This window comes from Alosa sapidissima, chromosome 16, assembly GCF_018492685.1.
Source record: "Alosa sapidissima isolate fAloSap1 chromosome 16, fAloSap1.pri, whole genome shotgun sequence".
NCBI lineage: Eukaryota > Metazoa > Chordata > Actinopteri > Clupeiformes > Clupeidae > Alosa > Alosa sapidissima.
Window position 1 is genome coordinate 13,827,421 of NC_055972.1, and position 20,501 is coordinate 13,847,921.

Below are 20,501 nucleotides of genomic sequence, written 5' to 3' on the forward strand. Positions count from 1 at the left end.
ACATTTGTGTTGCGTGGTTATTTTAACAGAATATGTGACGTGAATAGTAAATGATTGTAAACAGTAAGCGATGTAATGATAGTGGTTGGTAGCATGCAATAAATCACCTGGGGTGTGTTTGATGGTATATCGACTAGTTAAACAGCTACGGGATTACGGCAGAGGTATATGATGAATGACAATGTTAACAAAGGATTTTAAAACTAGTATGGAGGTGAACTAAACACATAGACACGTCAGACAAACACACACAGGTAACAATGACACTCAGTCCGTTTGTATACTAAAGGTAGCGCCTCGCTACCGTGACGGTGGGTATGCACCCATCACACTGTCTCTGAGTTTGGGTATGGATAACACCGTTAGGTTTCTTTGTGTGAAAATAAAATGCCAAGACATGCTGTCGAGAAAATAGGAACCAAATCATGCTATGAACTAGAGTCTACCACATGTAAGCTGAATCACCATTTAGGAGAGGGTTAGGGGGGTTTCCAACCACTCTGAAATTAGACATTAAAAGATCCTGGGGTGTAAATGTGGCAAAGCACTCCAGCAGAAAAAGGTCTTCATTGTTTAGCGCAACAGGGTGGTTTTCTGTTTTCTTCCCCTGGTCAGGCTACAATTGCTCTTGGGAGAATCTCCCCCTCCTTCCCCACCAACATCTACTGTACAGTCTAACAAAATATATTCAAAGAAATCCATCTGGGATTACTTCACATGAATTATACTTTGGTACTATGAAATGGACACTTGTCTAGATGTGGGGTTAGTATTAAGTTGATGATTATGAACACACTGCCATCCTTGCTATCCTTGATTACTGACCGCTTCCAGGCTCTCTGACTATATATATATAACACTCACATGGATAGGATACAATATCACCTCATAACTACATGACATGAAACTGACATGACAGTACATGGGAGGCTACATACCATAATATAAAAACGGGATTAACCAAACTGGGCTGAAATCAAGGCAGCAGATCTAAATCTGATCTTTATTATTCCAGTGGGTAATCTGGTAGGGTTCTGTGGGCCGAAGGTCATTCGGTGGGTGTTTCTACCTCAATCTGCTGCACGGTCAGGTCCAGGAAGGTGTTCTCGTTGCGGACGCTGATAAGGCTCTTGGGCCCTTTGCAGCCCATGCTGGTTCCCAGGCCTCCATTGAGCTTCACTACCACAAGCTTGTTCAGGCTGTCAGCTACGTTGTCTGGGAGCCCCTTGGCCTTGATCCTGTCGTATGGCTGGATCTGAGGGAGAGAGGGAAGGCAATCAATCAGAAGAGCAAGGGTGTCAGGGGTGAGAGAGATAGAGACAGATTAGTGAGTTTCTCTTTCCTCAATACTTCAGAGATGTGAACAAAACTCAGCTCTGTAATGTGTTCTGTCCGGATTCACAAAACAATCTCTTCTAAACAGAGAGAAGTAGTGATGTCAGGTGCTGGAACTCATTAAGGATCTTAACTTTACTTAAGGAACTGACACTTCACAGTGTTTCCCACAGAACTGAATTCCATTTGTGGTGGTTGGTTTGCAGAATTAACTTGAATACAACAGTTTTTAACAAATTAGCACAGCGTGGTTATGATGCTACCGGATTTAAGCACAATTTAGTACAACCTGGAAAATCATTGTGTGGTGGTCAATGTTGATTTTGGGGTGGGCCGCCAGAAATAAGTCAATGTATGGGAAACACTGACTTCAATGTCAACGTGTCCACTGACTGACTCCTCATGTCACCATGTAACCAAAATGCCTCTACGCACACTCTAGAGTAGAGGTCTGCACTCCCGCGGTAGACCCGCAGGTCCCGACGCAAAAGAGTGCGGAGCGGGACAACTTTTGAAAGCTCTTTGCGGGAGCGGGCGGGATGAGAGAGGTGCGTTTGCGGGTGCGGACAAACCGATGATTCACTGCACTCCCGCAAATTAAATATGTGCGTAAAATTAAATATGGAAACGATTAAAGTAGTGTTCATAACTATAGTTCAGCTGGATGTTCTGTTAGGCAGCATTAAAAAACGGGGTTTAAGCATAACTGACGGTTAGCAGGCCTATAGCCTATATTGCCGTTTACGTGGGTTCAATGTGTTCCTGCTGCTCATTGTCAAAACTCAAAAATCGAAAGCATGACAGAGGAAGAGGGCACCAGACTAGGCCTACTTCAGTTGTTAGTCTACATTCAGAACCAAGAAACTGACATCTGGAGTCCTTCTCAGGTGTGTGCAGAAAGAAAAACTCAGAAAGAAAAGCTGAATAGGCTATCCCTCCTGCATGCGGGCTTTAGCGGGCGGGAGCAGGACATCATGTTACAGATGCGGGCGGGAGCGGGACTAAAAATGACACATTAATGCGGGAGCGGGCGGGACAGAATATTGCGGGAGCAATGGAAAAATCAGTCCCGCGCAGACCTCTACTCTAGAGCATAAATGCCTCTACGCAGACACTGACCCACAACCGCTGAGTGGAAGCTTGGCCATGTTGCTGACGCTGGTGGCATAGTCAGACAAGGGAAGGGTGGGGTAGGGTTAGGACTAGGGCTGTGTGACACAGTCATGATGACTACACTAGTCAGTTTGCCTCATGTCTTAAACTCCATCCAGATGCGGAGAGAATGGGCTTGCAGCCAGTGGATACTTAGGGTAAGGATGATGTTATGACGTTTATGCACTCCGTGTGTGTGTGTGTGGGAGAGAAAGAGAAAGAGAAAGAGAGAGAGAGAGGGTGAGATATACACAAACATTTAAAAAGGAGTGTTTGTGTACAAGAGTAGCTGGTTGAAAGGGAAAGGTATGAATGTTAAGTGGAAAACGATATTTGCTCTCCAACTGAGACATAATTAGTTTCCTGAATCCTGATTCCCGTATCCTGGATCACAAGCCCTTTTGCCATTTTGTACCATGGTACACTATTGTATAAGATTACAGGGTTAGATAGTTGATGTTCAAACTTTGGGTAGCACAGGTTAAGCAGCCCATTTTCAAATGTATTTCTTCATCATAGAAGAAACAAAGGAAATTCTTCAGGCAATGTTACTGAATTGTCTGTACTGTTATTTTCCTGCTGAAGTTTAAAAGTGAATTTCTTTTCCAAAGACCTGGAAAAAGTTACACAACACAAATACACATGGCACATGGAAAATATAATCTCTTCCACCTGAAAGCATCTTCCATTGCTTTTAGTCTAAGTGATAGAACATACTTCTGCTGATGTTTTTGGCAACCTTCACTCAACCAACTAGTTTGCTACCAGGGAGAATGAATGACCACTTAGTTCTGGTGAATGAAGTGCCTGACAAATGACAGTACTTTCATAATAAATGTGTCCACATCATTAATAATACTAAAAATGTTTCCTTGTCATTTTAGGCATAACTCCAACAGTGTGGGTGTTTTCACTCTTCCAGCTGAAGTGTTGAAAATCAAACATGCTGTGTGGAACACAGGCTGCCACATATTAGCACCAGTTTTCACCCTCATTCTCCTCATATTCACACCAAGCTGTGTTCAGGAGCTTAAAGAAAACACTGCTGTTCCATGAACAGTCATTTTGTTCCACCTTCACCTGAGCTGCATCCTGCTCACGTACACTGACACACTCCGTAGGACAGCCATCAGAAACATATTGGTCAACATATCGGTAAAAGCCATACCGGTAAAGATATCCCCCCTCCCTCTAGCTTTCACTATATTTCTCTTTTTTGTTGCTCTCTCTCTCTCTCGTCCAGACCCCTTTCTCAGTCTCTCCACTGTCGCCTTCTTTTGCACTCCCTCTCTCTCTCTCACACACACACACACACACACACACACAATACACTTTCCCAGCAGGCCCTGGGACGGGCTGCATCTCGGAGCCAGATGTCCTCCAGATGAGCCAGGCAGTGCTACGCCATTCTGAGTCACTCGATCAGTTGTGACAGGGCTCTGAGGGGGTGTGCTGCTCAAATGTGAACCCCCCCCCCCCCCCCCCTTGTTATTCCACCCCCTCCCCCACCCCAAAACCCTGACGCAGCACAAGGGTGGGCATTTTGCAGACACAAAAGTAACCTTGGGCAAGGCCTGACGTTTCTGACTTGGGAAAATAACAAACAGGAAACCAGGCTGATGAAGTCCTGCTTCAGGAAATGGGGGAAGTGAGGCTGCATGAGAGTGATTTGTGCAGACACGAGTACCGCACAGCCTTCCCAGTGGGGTCCCGGCGAGGATTTTCAAGGCAGCACTTGCAGGGTGTTTCAGCAAAGTGGAAATGAGAATTGGGATCGCTGTGAGAAAGGCAACTGCACAGTCATGACGCAGATGTAATGAAGAGCTGATGACGACTCCTGTGAGCGAGCTAATGAATACCGAAGCCTCTGAAACGAGTACTTGTGAGAGGTTGGCATCTTTTGAGAGTAAAGTGTTTGCACTCACACACACACACAGGCTTCTGACAGAAGTTATTCAGCCTGAGGGCTAGTTTCTGGCACATGGCCTGTTGCAGTTAAAACCTCATGCTGCACTGTGGACTCCAGACACATAACATACTGTGTGTGTGTGTGTGTGTGTGTGTGTGTGTGTGTGTGTGTGTGTGTGAGTGCAAACACTTTACAGTCCACTCACATTCAGCAGCTGACTGACTGAACGCTGTGTCCTCCTCAACCAGTGTGAGGGTGCCCATGCTTCTCTGATCTCAAGGTCTGCCACATACGGGTCTACACGAGCACAGTTCCCTGGCTGGGAGATGGGCATGGGGGGGGGGGGGGGGACTGTTAGGGTGGCTTGCTTAACAGTGACCGAGTGAAAAATGTGTTTCTCAACGTGCACAAGAGGGATGGTCAACATATACATACACACAGTACACACTACACCTACGTACACACATACACACACTACACACTACACCTACGTACACACATACACACACACTACACCTTCATACACACATACACACACACACTACACCTTCATACACACAAGCGCAATCACAAATACAATACAGCCACGACATGAGGAGATGAAGACTACCTGAACAAAAATCCCTATAAGTATCAGATATTCAGTGTCAACTGAACAGCTCTGGCCATCCAAAATACACTCTGTCACACACACACACACACACACACACACACACACACACACCACATGTATCTCATTTTGTATGTATTCTGCCTTCCACTCCTGAACTTCCAATGCCCTATGGAAGCTGAGACTGACATCCAGTATGCCTCTGCCCCAGCTCCATGTTGGCCCCAGGATGACGTGGGACGGGACCTAAAGTTCAGCTGTCCCTCCGTCTGCCTGATCACGAATTGGCATTAAAATGAAATCTAATTCCCCTGGCTAAAGTAAACCACACACCTCCTGTCAGTCTCCCGCTCAGCCTGATAAATCGCTGCCACCAATTCGGCCCAAAAGGTTCCTAAGCCACAGTATGTACAGTATGTGTCATGCATGCCCAAAGAACATGACGGAATTTTCTGGAAAAACACATACGGTCACTATGACGTTTGACCAGTGTCATTACCGTATTTCTGCAAACAGGAGTAGGACAGGGCTGGTCTCGCTATTTCCATGCTGAACAAACACATCCTGAACGCTGCAGACAGGTCCTTCCAAGAATCGTTTAACTCCTGTCCCTTTGCAAAGGGTGTGTAAAACATTACACAACCTCAGATGACCAATATGGTCACTCATTCACACAATTACTACTCTATTTGCACTAGCATTTGGTTTACTCTGGTACCCACTTTAGTCATAGTAATTATGTGAAACAAGAATTGATGAATGATGAATAAATAGATTTTACTATAAAACAGAAGGTCAATAAAAAGCTTGGCTGTGGAGGTGGATCCTTGCACGATTTAAAACTAGGATTCTGAGAGAGACAGAAATGGAGTGCTAGAGAGATGGAGAGATAGAAAGAGAGAGGGAGTGAGAGGGAGAGTGAGGAGAAAGAGAGAGTGCTGCGGAGAGCAAAGTCAAATGCATGACGTCAAGGAGAAAGCCGACAGGCTGAGTTATGGAGGACAACAGGCTGGAGAGGAGAGGAGAGTAGAGCAGAGGAGAGTAGAGGAGGAGAGGAGAAGAGGAGAAGAGGGGAGGAGAGGAGGAGAGGGGAGGAGAGGGGAGGAGAGGAAAGGAGGAGAGGGGAGGAGAGGAGAGGAGAGGAGGGGAGAGCAGAACAGAGGAGAGGAGCAGAGAGGAGGGGAGAGCAGAACAGAGGAGAGGAGCAGAAGGGAGGGGAGAGCAGATGAGGAGGAGAGGAGAGGACCCTGGGCTGCCGGTGAAGCCCAGACAGGAGGAGGAAAGCCTGGGGAGAGGTGACCAGGAGCCTCTCCCTGGAGCTCACTGAAAGTGTGACTTTCAGTGAATGTGTGTGTCTGTGTGTGTGTGTGTGTGTGTGTGTGCACTGTTGGCTCTTTTCAATTAGAAAAGTATGGGTTGTGCTGTGCACAACATTAACTCATTGAATGCCAAGCTGTTTTCGGAAGCTTTGTCCTAGAGTGCCAGCAATCTAGACCATTGTTGATTTTTGTACAGCCACAGCATATTCTGTGTTATAGCTATGAACACATACAATGGCTCGTTTGAAAGGTGAGACTTTAAGCTCTCAGTGGGTGCAAACCGTGTATTTCTACACGCCTCTGTTCCTGAGAAATCCCAAGCTAAACAGTGGCTAGTTTTCCTCAAAATCCCTGTTTTTTTTTCTAGAAATGGAGATAGTGACTCATAAAAGACGCAATATCACCGACATATTCGGCACTCTGGCAAGGGCGTGCCCTCTTGCAAGCGCGTGGCCTACCACCCACTCCGCTAGGCCCGGCTCGTGGTGGAGATGGAACTCCCTCCTCGGCACGGTGTTCAGTCACTCCTTGTACTGTTTTTGACTCATCCAGCATTGTCTGGCGAAAACGCACCAGCTGCAATATCTTTTTCTTCGACTTTTTCATTTCTCCCTTCAGCACCTGAGAAGTGTTGCCTGCAAAGTTTCTGGGAAGCGATCTAACGAGACCTGCCACCTAGTGATAAACCCACGAAAATAAATGACCTGATTTTGACCTGGCGTGCATGTCACTGATAGGCTAATCAGACTGATTCGAAACAAAGTGGCAACCATCAAAAGCCGAGTTAAGTTCAAACGTCCAGATAAAATGTCCAGATCTTTCGTTTTCATGAGTTTTCGATCGTCATATATTTCATTTCCATTCATCACAGAGTTCACAAAATCACATATAAGGTGTGTTAGAGTGTCTAGTTTCGTAATTAAAAAAAAAAGCTAAAACCGAAATATTACGTTTTTGGCACTCAACGCATGGGAAGGAAAAACTTAATATTACGTTTTTGGCACTCAATGAGTTAAAAACAACTTGGTAAACTAAATGTACAAATACTTTCATTGCTTACGTACACCTGGGCAGGTAAACTATATGTGAATGTACACTATTACAAGTACATGTATTCATATTCACACTATCTGTGTGCTGTGTGTACACAGTATATTTATCTATATGTGTGTGTCTGGCCAGAGATGTGTAACCACACAGTCCCTCTCTGTCCTCTCTTCCCCCTGTCCAGATTAACAGGGGCCCAAGCCCTGGGCTTCAGCCAGACAATGTAGAGAGCGAAGGAGCAGACGGCTTCTTCAAGGCCCCAAACAGCCTGTACAAACACACACACACATACACACACACACACACATACACACACACACACATACACACACACACACACACTCTAAATACCTACATTAAATTAACTCCTTCTGAGGAAACACATTCCAGACCCATCTGCTGTAAGCTCATTAAAGCATTCTAAAATGAAAACGTATTTGCTCTCTCTCTCTCTCTCTCTCAGTCTCTTCTCCCCTCTGTGTTTCCTGCTCTCGAGTCAAAACCAGATGACAGAGAGATGGTGGGCTTGAAGGGGGAGTGAAGGGTAAGAGGCACTTCTATTTTGTGTGTGTGTGGGGGGGGGGGGGGGGGGATGTGGCTGGGGAGGGACCAATGGGTTACCCAGGTGTCTCAGAGAGTGGCTTCCCTCCCTCATGGAAGAATCCACATGACTCTGAGGGCACTTTAGGCATGAGACTTTCAGCGCCCACATTTTTCCACTTTTCTGCCAAATGAAGCAGCATTTTTACACCAATGAAATTCAAATGCCAAATCCCGGGAGCGTTCTGTAGTCTCTCTGTTCTGTAGTGAAGCACCACCTCCCAGACCCTCTGAAGTCCAGCAAGAAAGAGAGAAAGAGAGATAGCGGCTGGCTTGGTTTCCCTCTCCAAGTGGAGTTTCTATACTAAGCTCCAGAGGAATCAGAACCAACCATGGCCCCTGTCCTGCTGCTGTCCTGCCTAAAAAGCGGAGACCCATCCATCTCCCCATCGCCTGCCCCCTGCCTGAACAGCACAGTGGGTGCTCTTCTCCTCCCGCACGCCCTTCGGAGGGCCTCCACCCTCTCCAGCGCAGCCTGGAAAAAAGACCACTGTGTGGTCTTTCGGATGACATTAAAAAGGCCCCAACTGTAGCCAGTTTTAAATCTAGACTTAAGACCAAACTGTTCTCAGGCGCTTTCTGCTAACTGTGCCGAGTTACAAATTCTGAATCTGCCTCGATAATTATTCTACTTTGTCTTTTATTACTTTTTTACTACTTTTGCCTTTGTTTTTGCTTACTAATTATTCTTTATTTTTAAATGATTTTACCTTGTGTTTTATGTTTTCTTTTTATTATGATCTTTACCTTTTAACTATTCTTTAACTATATTGCCCTTCTATGCTTTTATTTGTTATTATCGTTTGGTTTTGTTTATGTAAAGCACATTGAATGACCTCTGTGTATGAAATGTGCTATATAAATAAACTTGACTTGACTTGACTTGACTTGTGTCACATTGCTGATATCTTTCAGGAGGCACACTCAAGGCTCTCGGTTTGTTAAAGTGATACTCTGGTATAAAACCACCTCGTCATAGTGACCTGCTGTCACATTGTGCGTCGTGAAAGATATCAGCATTCAAGGCTCTCGGTTTGTTAAAGTGATACGTAAGGGATAATGTCTGGCTCGCCAGGCTAATAGAACGCCGGTCATTATTGGGAAAATAAGTCCCGACAGGGCGAACCGGACCCCGACGCGCCAGCGGAGATTATATACTTTGCAAAGTCAATAATGACCAGCGTTCTATACATTATCTCGCTTATTATACGGCTACTTGCCAAAACGAAATAATAAACTCCCCACGATATGACTTTAGCCTACATAGCCTAGCCTATTTGTTACCGTTCATCGTGGCATTCGCTGAGAAACAAATAGTTCGCAACAACACACGCTGCTGAACTTGAATCAAACATTCTTTAGAACACAGCTGATCAACCGTCTGCTTTCACGTTTGAATGAAGTTCCAATCCTTGCGTAGTGATATGAAAGACGTATCAGAAGCACAAAACCCGTTGCCATTGACAGCGGTAATTATATGTTTGCAGCGGTAATTACATGAATTTATTTTACCGTAGAACGTTGGGAAATCCCATTCAAGTCAATGGAGCGTTCTACTAGCATTGTGAAGAGCCGTATAACAAGTAAGAACAGAACCCCGATGCGCAGCGGAGGGGTTTTGCTTCGACCTGAAGGGACTTATTTTCTGATAATTTCCGACGGACAATACATTATCCCGCTTATTACACGGCTACTTGCCAAAACGAGAAAAGAAACCTAACACAATGGGTCTTTAAAATTATTTTGCTACCGTTTCGTGTCTTCTGCTGACAAAATAAATAGTTCGCCACACAGATAGAACTTGACAGTTTCAGGTGTTGCGTGGCAACGTCTTACTAGCTTACTTTCCCCAAAGATTCTATAGTTAACTTTATCAACCGTCTCTGCTTTCCCTTTCAATGAAATTCCATTGCAATAAGCGAACAGACGTCTTGCGGAGGGATATGAAAGACGTTAATCAACCCGTTGCCATTGACAGCGGTGATTATATACTTTGCCGGTGATTTATGTAGATTTAACATAGGCCCGAATGTTGGGAAGGCCCATTCATGTGAATGGAACTTTCTGCAGAACTCTGAAGAGCCGTGTAATAATCTGTTAAAAAACCAGCTCGTCATGGTGATCTGCTGATACTAATAAGTCACCTGAACTTTGAGACTTTGATCTCTATTATGTTGTTGAGGTAACAGAGTCTGTTTTTATTATGTTTACTTCCGTGTGATATGGCCACCGGCTTGGACTTCTAACCAGCAATCTGGAGTGGCACAGGCAAAGTTCTCAATCGGAATGAAGAGAGTTCTCAATCACTCAGTAATGTGGGCCTCAGAGGACTTACGGTACTACCGTTCCAGAGAGGCTGTTAAGAGCTGTCTTTGAGAGGCTATGCTCTGCCAACCTATTGTGCCACAAACCTTTGGCAAATAAACAGGCCTATAACAAAGCTGTTGTTTTTTTGTCATTCATTATTCATTACTGCATGTTTAAAAGCGAGAGTCAAACAAAATGCCGTGGTGGAATGTATCTGTCCCTGAGAGGGATAGGCTTGCAGTGTTGGGCAAGTTACTGAAAATTAGTAATTAGTTACAGTTACTAGTTACTTCTTTCAAAAATAATTGAATTACCTTACCAATTACTGTATATCAAAAGTAATTAGTTACTAGAGAAAGTAACTTTTGAGTTACTTTTAAGTCTGCTTTTAAAATGTCAATTTATACAGTACTGAACAGTCACACACACAATAAACCTAATTTTTAGACCTATTTATTGTAGTTTCAACGGGCCTTCAAATCAATAGCCTTGTGCATGAGTTGTCAAACTTTTTCCGCCTCCCTGACCTTGTTTTGCGCCACCCTCAACATCTAGATGGTTTGATAGATATGTACAGTACACTGCCTATTGCTTGCCTTCTACTACTACTACTACTACTACTAGGAGTAGTATGCATGATGGTGCACTGACACTGAATTCTGCAATATAGTAATAAGTTATTATTATTATTATTATTGAAATCCTTCTGTAGGCTACATGGAATGAGTTCAATGGGATGTCATGTGAAACAATGTTAAATGGCCTATTTTCAAAGCAGTTATTGTCTGCTCACACACACATACAACCTTAGGTTATCCTCATCCTGCTTTGAACACAGTTGAATTATATAGCATTTTAAGCACCACCAGTTTGGGAAAAGCCTGCGCTGCACAAGTGCTGACCTACCGAAATAAGTTCTAATGCGCATCCGAGGGTTTGGGGTTGTCGCACACTATGCAGAAGGTTACTCTTCAGCTATTAAGGTGTTCCAGAGAGAAGTTGCATGTTCCGTCGCAGACAAATGAATCTATAACACCACGGACGTCAATTCCGATCTCAAGTCGCTGTAGTACGTATGGTAGGCTATTTGGAGGTTTCTTTATCTGGTAAGTGAAATCTGCATTTTCCTCTCGAGTTAAACGTGTGCTTGCTTGTGCCAAGGCTATATATAGGCTACTGTATGTAGGCCTATTGGTGTTGTGGCGTGGCTATGTTGTAAGAATGAGAAATTGATATAACGAGGCTTTTGCGCAATAGGCGAAAAAGAGCAGAGATAAACAACAATGCGCTTTTACTGTAGTGGAGCTTACGAGATGGAAACGAAAGGGAAAAGGCTTTTAAGATGCCCATTTAAATTGTAGCCTAATGCACTCTTGTGTGTTTTAGCATAAATCCGAAATAAGGAGGAATGTGAGGAGGCTCCTATTAACTGTAAAGAATGCATCTGCAATCTAAACATGAAACACAATCGCTGGAAACACAGCTAAGGTCGGGAGACGTTAGATCAGAAGCAGCAAATGTGCATCTGTCATCTTGTCTGCAGTCGTTCATTCAAGATCAACAGAGTAACAAGTAACGAACTCTTTGAAATTTCAGTAATTGTAATTGCATTACTTAATTTACAAAAATACTTCGTTACATGCTCGTTACCACTAAAAGTAGTGGAGTTACAGTGACGCGTTACTTTGTAACGCATTACTCCCAACACTGTTTAAAGCAACACCAAAGAACTTTCCCTCTGTCGCACGCACGCTATTTGTTTATCCAGCACCGGCTTTGCAAATAACGATGTCCACAGACAAGGTAGAATATTTTGCATGACTTATAAAAGTACGATGTATTGCGGCATCAGATGCAAGTCAAATTTGTAGTTTCTTATGTCTCATTCCATCGAACTACAGATCCGCTACCCGATCTGGCAAACTTACATAGTGCAGTTATAGCCGATAGAGGGCCGCGAAGCGAATGCAGAATTGCCGTTCACCCTGTTACGAGTTGACGAACCACTGAAACGATTTTGGAAAAATTATTTTAAGGTATAAAAAACTCTTTGGTGCTGCTTTAAATGTGCCTGTTGGACATGAGGCTCCAGACTCCAGACTTCTGGAAACGGGGCGCCCTAGTTGTCCTTCGGAGAGGCAGACACGCTCAAGTTTCATGGCACCTTCATTCCACCCCACGTCTTCAATCCCCTTTATTCTAACAGATTACAGCATGAATTATACCTAATGAAGGATTAATTTGCTCAGCCTGTACGTCTAGTATCAAACCATAGGGATTTCTATTGGCTGACGCTGTGGACGTCATCCAATCACAGCGCTCTATTTTGTTAGAGAGTCTTAAGGCGGGCTTAACAGGATAACGACAGTCCTGCGACGGTGAACAACAAGGAAGGTGGCTATGGTGAACGAAGAGCGGTTGTTTGAATCGGCGTTGGCGTCAACTTTGGAGGAGTTGGACTTTTTTTTTTTTTGAAACACAATGCACTTAAGTCATTCCTTTCGAAGAAGGATGTATTTGCCGTTTTGCCGACCGGATACGGATATGGTCGTAGCGCTGGCCTATTGCATGCCTAGGCAGTTTGAAAGACAATTCTCTGCCTGCCCCTTGGATTAAGCGAGGTGAATGGTTCGATTCCAGATTATACATTTCAATGATATAGGATGGCCCGCCAGGCTACTTAGCATCGTGACCATGCTGTGCAAATTTGTTCAAAACTGCTGCATTGAAATGAACTCTGCTAAGGTCTTATCACAACATAGTAGGCTACATTGAAGAGACTAAACTAAGTTAAGTTATGAAATCATACAGTATCTCAAAGCTAACGTTAGAATACTGTTTGGATGTCGAATTTAGCATGCTTAGTCTACTTACAGCTGCTTGTCAATTTCGTTGAAGGGCTCATTTTATTGACTCTGACACTGAATGTTTGCAAAATCCCGATGTAAATGGAAAAGTGTTTTCCAAAATCCAAAAGTGCTTGTCCCAAGGAGAAGTACGAACCTTTATTTTAACCCCCCACCTCCCCCTTGTCAAAGTCAGCTACCACCACAAATTGAATCCAATTCTGTGGGAAACACTGAGACCTCTAATGATAACGCTCCATCTCTAGTCTGCCCTTACTTTGTGGACATATGCAATGCCTGCCCAACCTAGAAGACCCACCCACTATCCTCACAAATAAATCACACTTCATAGTTATTAGGGACAAGGAGTATAGCCAATATCAGTACCATAAATCAACCTAGTGAGACCTATTAGTCAGAGGCATACACAAGAACATAGCATGAACCATAGCGTGCGAGTGTGTAATTTAAACACAAAAGGAGCCTTCACAAAAGACCCACGGAGGGACTCATTCTTGCTCATTTTGTCATTCTCAGGAACACACTCTACTTACAAACCAAGGGCTCTTCTTACAAACCAGGGGTGCGTTTCCTGTACAACTACTGAGGTTAGCTTTTTACTAACATGGTAAGATGCATTGTGCAACTAACCCACACCAAAATCACGACTAACGTGAATAATGGCTAAAGTAGCATGTGTACAACTGCAGACAACAGAAATGAACTACCTTAGTTTCAACCATGAATAATCTGTTTTTTCCTCTTTATTCCAAGATCATCAAGTCAATTAATTTGTTCAGTCAGGCTGACCTCATAAATGAATTAGCCTACTGCTAAAATGTCTTTTCCCAGAAATTCAATTCCTTCTTCATTTTCCTTTCTCATGAGGTTTTTGATGAAGTGAAGATGAATCTGTTGTTCATTAGGTTACTCATGGTCACAGGTTTGAGGGTTTGTTTCTTTTCACATGAGGGTAGGAGAGTGTATATTACATTTATATGGTGTCAGACAACCTTTTGGATCCTGTAATCTTGAGATCTACCACAGCAACTTTGTATAACCTATAAAGAAATTGATACAGAACCTGAAACCTGACCACTCTTAAACTTCACCAAAGGCCTGGCCATTTTTTTGTTTTCAGAAACTTTTTTTAGGTCGAGAAGATCTTACCGAGTCCTCTGGAGGCCTGTGGATTTTTGGCCATTCCACTGATGGTCCCTTCACTTGAAGAAATCTATGGAATAGTTTCTTGTAGCCATCAAAGTCCTTCTTGGAAACCTGGAAAAGACAACAAAATTAACAAAAACAAATCACTACGGAAAAGATTTTTTGGAAAAGATCTGCCTTCACTTGTTTGGTCGAAACTGTAATTATCCCATAAAATCAAATCACATCTTTTTCTGCACTGCAATCAATGACATGCACACAGTCCTTCCCCTCCCTTGTCCAATAATGAGGGTGATGTTGGTTCATATTTAAACCTATTTGAAGAGTACACAATCCTGGACTTACAGCAATAAAGCAGTAACCTTTTAATTGGTAAGTGAAACGCCAAATGTTGCAACACATCCTCAAAACCAAGGCAACAGAAAGTGTCCATAAAGTGGACCATAAAGACTGTTGGATCAGTTAAAGGGACACCAGGCAACGTTTTCGTGTTAATTAATCATCTTCGTAAATCGGTATATGGTTAAATGACTCATTATAGGGCGAATGAAGGCTCTCTCGCCCGCCCCTACTGCCTGTAGGAAGAATATCCCACTTGCAAGTTCGGTGTATCCTACCCGCCGACCGAAGCAGGATCAGTTTACAGAACAGAGGCAGGCTAACGAAACGCTAGAGATTGTTGCAAACGTGTGTATAATGGCAGAGCCGGCGAAGAAGCAGCGAAAACCCTTGACGGAAGACGCAAAGAAAAGGAAAAGAGCTTCAGACCGAGCGAGGGGGAGTTTCGTAGAGAAAAAGCATCAGGCTTGCCTGTGATGTTGAGCATGTAAGGAAAGGTGTGCTGGTCTATCAAGAAAATAGACCTCCCTTAACAACACCTTCCAACAATCATTAACTGTGTCTTTTCTCTCTGGTGTGTTGTTCCGTTTCCCTGGTAAGCCTAAGGACAGGTTCTTTCTTAAGAAAGGAACAAATCTGTTTTAGGGTTTAATTACAGTGTGAGTGAGTGCATTTGATCTCTCTTCAGTCCAGGACTGGCCTGAATTTTTATCCTCAGGGGACAGTGTTTTTCTCTCTTTTTTTTACTAGAATTATGCCAGAAGGAGAAAGAGGACAGACCTCTGACCAGGCCAATCACTCAACTACGTGACCACCTGGGCAAACCAACCTCAGCCCATGCAGCACAGCACTGCTGAGGACTCCTTCCCAACGAGTCTGGAGGGAGGTGAAAGGGTCTACGTGTATGTGTAGGCTGAAGGTATAATGAGAGAGAAGAAGAGAAGAAAGTGTTTCCAACAGAGGGTGGGAAGAAAAGGGGGAGATGATAGCAAGAATGGATGAATCTATAAAAGAGTAAAATTAAGTGGGGGAAAAGACTCCACATGGAAAAGCACAGGGAGACAAATAGAGAGGAATGAGCTGAATAACAGAATTCACAGGCAAGAGAGACAGAAAGGAAACACCAATAAACACACACACACACACACACACACACACAGACAGAGAGAGGACTTCTGAGTACAGTGAGGAAACCAGATCATGCAGGTCTCATCTGTGGGCTAATTGCATGGCGAGGAGCCATTGTGAAATCTCTACCGAGTGTGACACCTCATTCATCAGACAGGGCCCAGTGTGGCAGTCTGTGCCACGGCACAAGGGAGCCCCACACTCAGGACAGAGATGGATCACCCCAGCCATGTCTCACTGGCCCAACCGGGAGAGGGCTGCATCCCTCATTCCACCCAAACTCCGCTCAGGGACCCCCTAAATGCACCTATGGGAGCAGGCTGCAGGCTGTCTCTCTCCTCTTTAAAAGGATCAGGGTCACAATCACTCTACCATCCTCTTCTACTTGTACAGGGTACAAGGCAAGTTTTACTAGCCTGGTTAAAACCGAACTCATTCACTTTTTGAATAGAGTCTGGACACTCACAACTGGGAAACCTCTCCAACACTAACGTGGTGACGGACATAGCACAATTTACACATTCTTCTGACTGCAATTTTTGGTGTTTCCAGATATTGCTACAACTGTTTACCACAGCCACTTTTGGTTTTGAAACTAGCGCCATCCCTCTCGTTATTGATTGGGCAGGTTATCTACCGACCGATGGAAATATTAGTTAAACAGCTAATATCTCCCTAAAGGGTGAGCATGGCCAGACTAAAGTTTTACAGACTTGTTCCCTCTTTTGGGATATCTGAGAAATAAAGTCTATCTGACTTTGCAGAAAAACATGACTGAAATGCTGAATCAACTAACCATCGACCATTCTATGAAATCTATTTTATGTTGTTTAATTTTATATGTATAAAATTCAATCATATCAGATAAACCTGGCTAATCCTTGAATATCAGCTTTCTACAGAGAAAGGTTAAAGCTGTTGAAAAAGATTTTAGTATTTCTTACTAAATTCTGTGCGATTTAGCTACCTTGGGAGTCTACCACTTCCTTGAATGTACAGCACCTACACAACATTACTGGTAGAGGGGAAACATTTCCTGATTGGTTGGCACTTAGTGTTTCACAGTGCAACAGAACACAGACAGCTTCTACATTCCAACAAATCAGGGGTTGTGCTTAGCTGCTTCTCAAGCTGATCTAATCTTAAAAATCAGGTTTCACTTGCTATCCTTTCATTTGTTACTCCCATTTATTCAGGGGAAAACACTCCGGTGACGAATCTTGGCCTCCAGAACGCTACACTCTAAACTGATTTTTTTGAATGGAAAAAAGAAAGAAAGAAAAGAAACGCTCATGCAAGACTTGGCTGAAAATGCCATTCCTGAAAGCATCGAGACCTGACCAATGCAGTGTAGCGCGGCTGCCCTCTGCCCCCTTGGCCAGTGCCTCACCTCTGCGTCCGCTCCCTGGGCAGTGCTCAGCAGCTTCTCCAGCTCACTGTGTAGTGAGCTCTCCAGCTGCTGCTGCATCTCTTCTTCAAACTGAGCCATCCAGGAGTTTTGTCCCTTCTTACAGAGACCTATCGGGAGTGGCAGAGAGACAACAGAGACATGGCTGTCAGGTCAGGTCTATGGTTTGGTATGGCTAAATTATTAGACTTACCGGTATGTGCTTAAAACTGGTGGATGGAATTATAAATGTGTATGTTATATGGAGTTGCTAGTGGTGCCCTATGGTCATAGATGTGGTCATACTATGCTATAGAACATTAAATAATAATATTATACTTCATTTAGTACATTTTATTTAGATCTTTTTTAAACAAAATGCTGATGAAGACCACACTCAGGGTGACTATCATGTGAGTGTTGTAGAGTGATCAACTGTTAAATATGACTTACAATATTCTACAATTTATCAGGTGTGCATGTTTGATGTGTAACACTTGAAATACAGTTAATGATAGCATCATTCATTTCCAGTGGAGCACTGCAAAACATTCAGGAGGTTCCTACTCTTAACGTAGCCTACCTCAAACAACTCTACCTAGAAGAGGTCTACCTGCTCTACGAGTCTACTACAAGGATATTACTGCTGAGAAACCCAGTTAAAGGATACAATAACTATATTAGGCCTATATTAGGTAGACCTATGTGAATGGGCTACTTCAGGGCAAATTTCTAAACAGCTGGAAACGCTCTTAGTCGTGGTGGCTGCAATGAGTTTTTGACAGTTCAAGATATAGCCTAGATTGAATGCAAGTTCCAGTCTAAGTAGCCTATATGATCAGATAACTGCTTTAAAATAGGAAATGAAAATGTAAGAGGCTACTGATTCACCGCCGGTTAGGAATGCAGGCACCATCGCATCATCTAAAACATCGTCTAATTATGAAGTAGCCTATCCAACCCTATAAAAAAAACTTACCTTCTGCGTAGTACATGCTGAAAGTAAGGCCAGGTTTAAACAACGAACAAAAAATGTAGGCTATTCCAATTAAACCAGTCCTATCTTATAATTTTCCTACGAAAAATTAGTCAAACTGTATTGGCGTAAAGTAAAAATGTCCACATTGAGAGAGGAAAAAAAGAGAGCCTTTGAAGCTTAAGATATTCACTTAAGAATTGATGTGTTCAATCCGCGTTGACTATTGACCGTCATCTTCAGATCAACTTCGAGCAAATGAACCATCATCTCTACTTGCCCTCCTCCAGAACGAGGTTTACTGTAGCCTTGCCCTACGAAGGGGAGGAATCAAGGGCCATTTGCTAATACTATCTTTTGCTGCCTTAAGTTATATTTTAACAAAATTAACATAGGCCTAGCCTACGTATTTTATGATGTTTGCACTCAAGCCTAGTAATGCGTAGTCCATGTCACATTTTACTGTTTCAAGTTTGCTTGCCATCACCGCAGCATATTGCTTCGACCCCATTTTCTCAAGACCTCCTCTCGGTGGTGGTCTCTTACCCCAGTAGCCTAGGCTATGCGATATTAACTCGTAACTACAACCTAGCCTTTCATCACATATTGGATGTCGCTATTAGGCCTAGGCTATACTAAAAGGAAGGTTAAGGGGATTCTTCTTGTAGCAATACTCAAGGGCATTGAAGATAAATCGCACAACCCAAGGAGTACTGTGTAGCCTATGCTAAAAACGCGGAAATGAATGTGGATAAGAACATGGGCTGTAAAATGAGCCAAAATTACACTGCATGTATACAAATCAATCTAACGTTAGGCTACAAGAAATAATCAGATATTTAATATCTTTGACAAAACATAAGCAAGCTAGCTGCATACCACCAGAAATAAGTTTATCCATGTTTTCGATTCGAAAGTGACGTTTAACATCTTGCTCACAAGACTCTAATCTGAGTGATGCTGCACGATTGTAATTTTTGTGGCATAGTATAGGCATATGTTAGCCTACTTTACAAATAAATGTGAATCCTTACGCTTGGTCTTGTAGGATGCTGACGGACGGTCTCGATGGTCCAGCCCCAAGCACAAGAGCGCGTATGGTCTACGTGCGAGTACGAGTAGTTCTGCAAGCACTGGCTAGCAGTCTACGGGAAGAGAGTTTCTCCCTCTGTATGTAGGCTTTCAAAATATTAGGCTATATTGCAAAAGCAACGGACATGACCACGTTTGCTGTGTCGATGTGCCATAGGGCCTAGCCTATGCAAGAAAAAAAAACAAAAACAGGTGGCAATATTAAACATTTGACACATATAGCCTACCAGCGAAAAGGAGAATTACCTAGGGGCAAGTCAGTGGCCACAAAGCGCTTTCAATTTTAAGTTTAATTTTCAATAGGGATAAATTATAGCCTAAGCAGCTGGTCAGCATGGCATTGTTCTGTCGGCATCTGTCGAAATTGATTAAAATTACGTGCAAGACGCGCGCTCTTTTCTTAAAAGAGAGCTAACTTATACAAAAATATTGAGAAACCTAATTTGTGTGTGGATTTCTGAATAACTGCTACAGCCAATGAGAGCGCGTTATTCTCTTCCCAAACCAATGATATCGCAGTATTCTCCGAAAACCGCACCATCAGTTTGAGAACTGATTTCTTAGCGCCACGTAGACTGTCTGTCAAACTACACACAGGCGCGTCAGTGGAACTGTGAAGGCCCCGTACAAGAAGCCACGTCGCGTCTTCCATGGATAGCCTATGAATGGGCCAGAATAGTCGAATCCTCCACAAATGTAAAGTCTATACTTTTCTCTAACATCATCTTATCTCAGAAGAATATTCTGTATATTCGTGTTATTCAGAAAATGCACAAGTCTGCCCAGGAATATCGGCTGCAGTATGTTGGATTATGGACTAATACCCCCTTGTGGTAGTTAAGTGAACTGAATGGAAAGGCTAAATTGAGATCTCAATGCCCAGTCAAACTTTCAAATAAACACTGGGAAATATTAAATAAAGAAGATGGTGACTGTGCAAATGAATCAGTGCACCCAAAGAAGACATGCTGTGTCAAAAGGCCATTCATTGTTACTCTAGATTAAATGAGCTTAAGTTTTAAGACTGCCATTTAATTAGGGCCCCATGCCATTTTGGTTTTCAGACTAAGCCATTAAAATGTTGACCCCCAATCTACTATTTGTGTAGTGATAGATAGATCAAGAGATACCTGATCCAGTGATTGGTCCGTAGGGGAACCATGTGTCGCTGTCATATTCTCAGGTGAATAAATTCTCACTACATTCATAATCTCTTCAACTGTGTAAAATACATGCTTTGTACATTTCTCTACAAGTACTTACTTATTTTCATTATGCTATATATTG

At 43.2% G+C, this 20,501-nt stretch overlaps 1 protein-coding gene across 2 annotated transcripts in view; it reads right to left on the reverse strand.

Moving 5' to 3' along the window:
• ugp2b (UDP-glucose pyrophosphorylase 2b) overlaps positions 1-19,398 on the reverse strand; it is a 38,812-nt gene extending 19,414 nt beyond the window's left edge. The window contains exons 1-4 of one of the 2 annotated variants that reach the window (XM_042065112.1): positions 19,157-19,398; positions 17,150-17,277; positions 14,296-14,403; positions 1,070-1,255 (exon numbers count right to left, since the gene is read on the reverse strand). In XM_042065112.1, coding sequence (XP_041921046.1) covers positions 1,070-1,255; positions 14,296-14,403; positions 17,150-17,248 — 393 coding nt within the window. In that variant the 5' untranslated portion in view covers positions 17,249-17,277; positions 19,157-19,398. Of the gene's footprint in view, positions 1-1,069; positions 1,256-14,295; positions 14,404-17,149; positions 17,278-18,125; positions 18,419-19,156 lie in introns of those variants that run through there. The other variant, XM_042065111.1, reaches the window with a different exon arrangement.
• Positions 19,399-20,501: the final 1,103 nt, after the last annotated feature.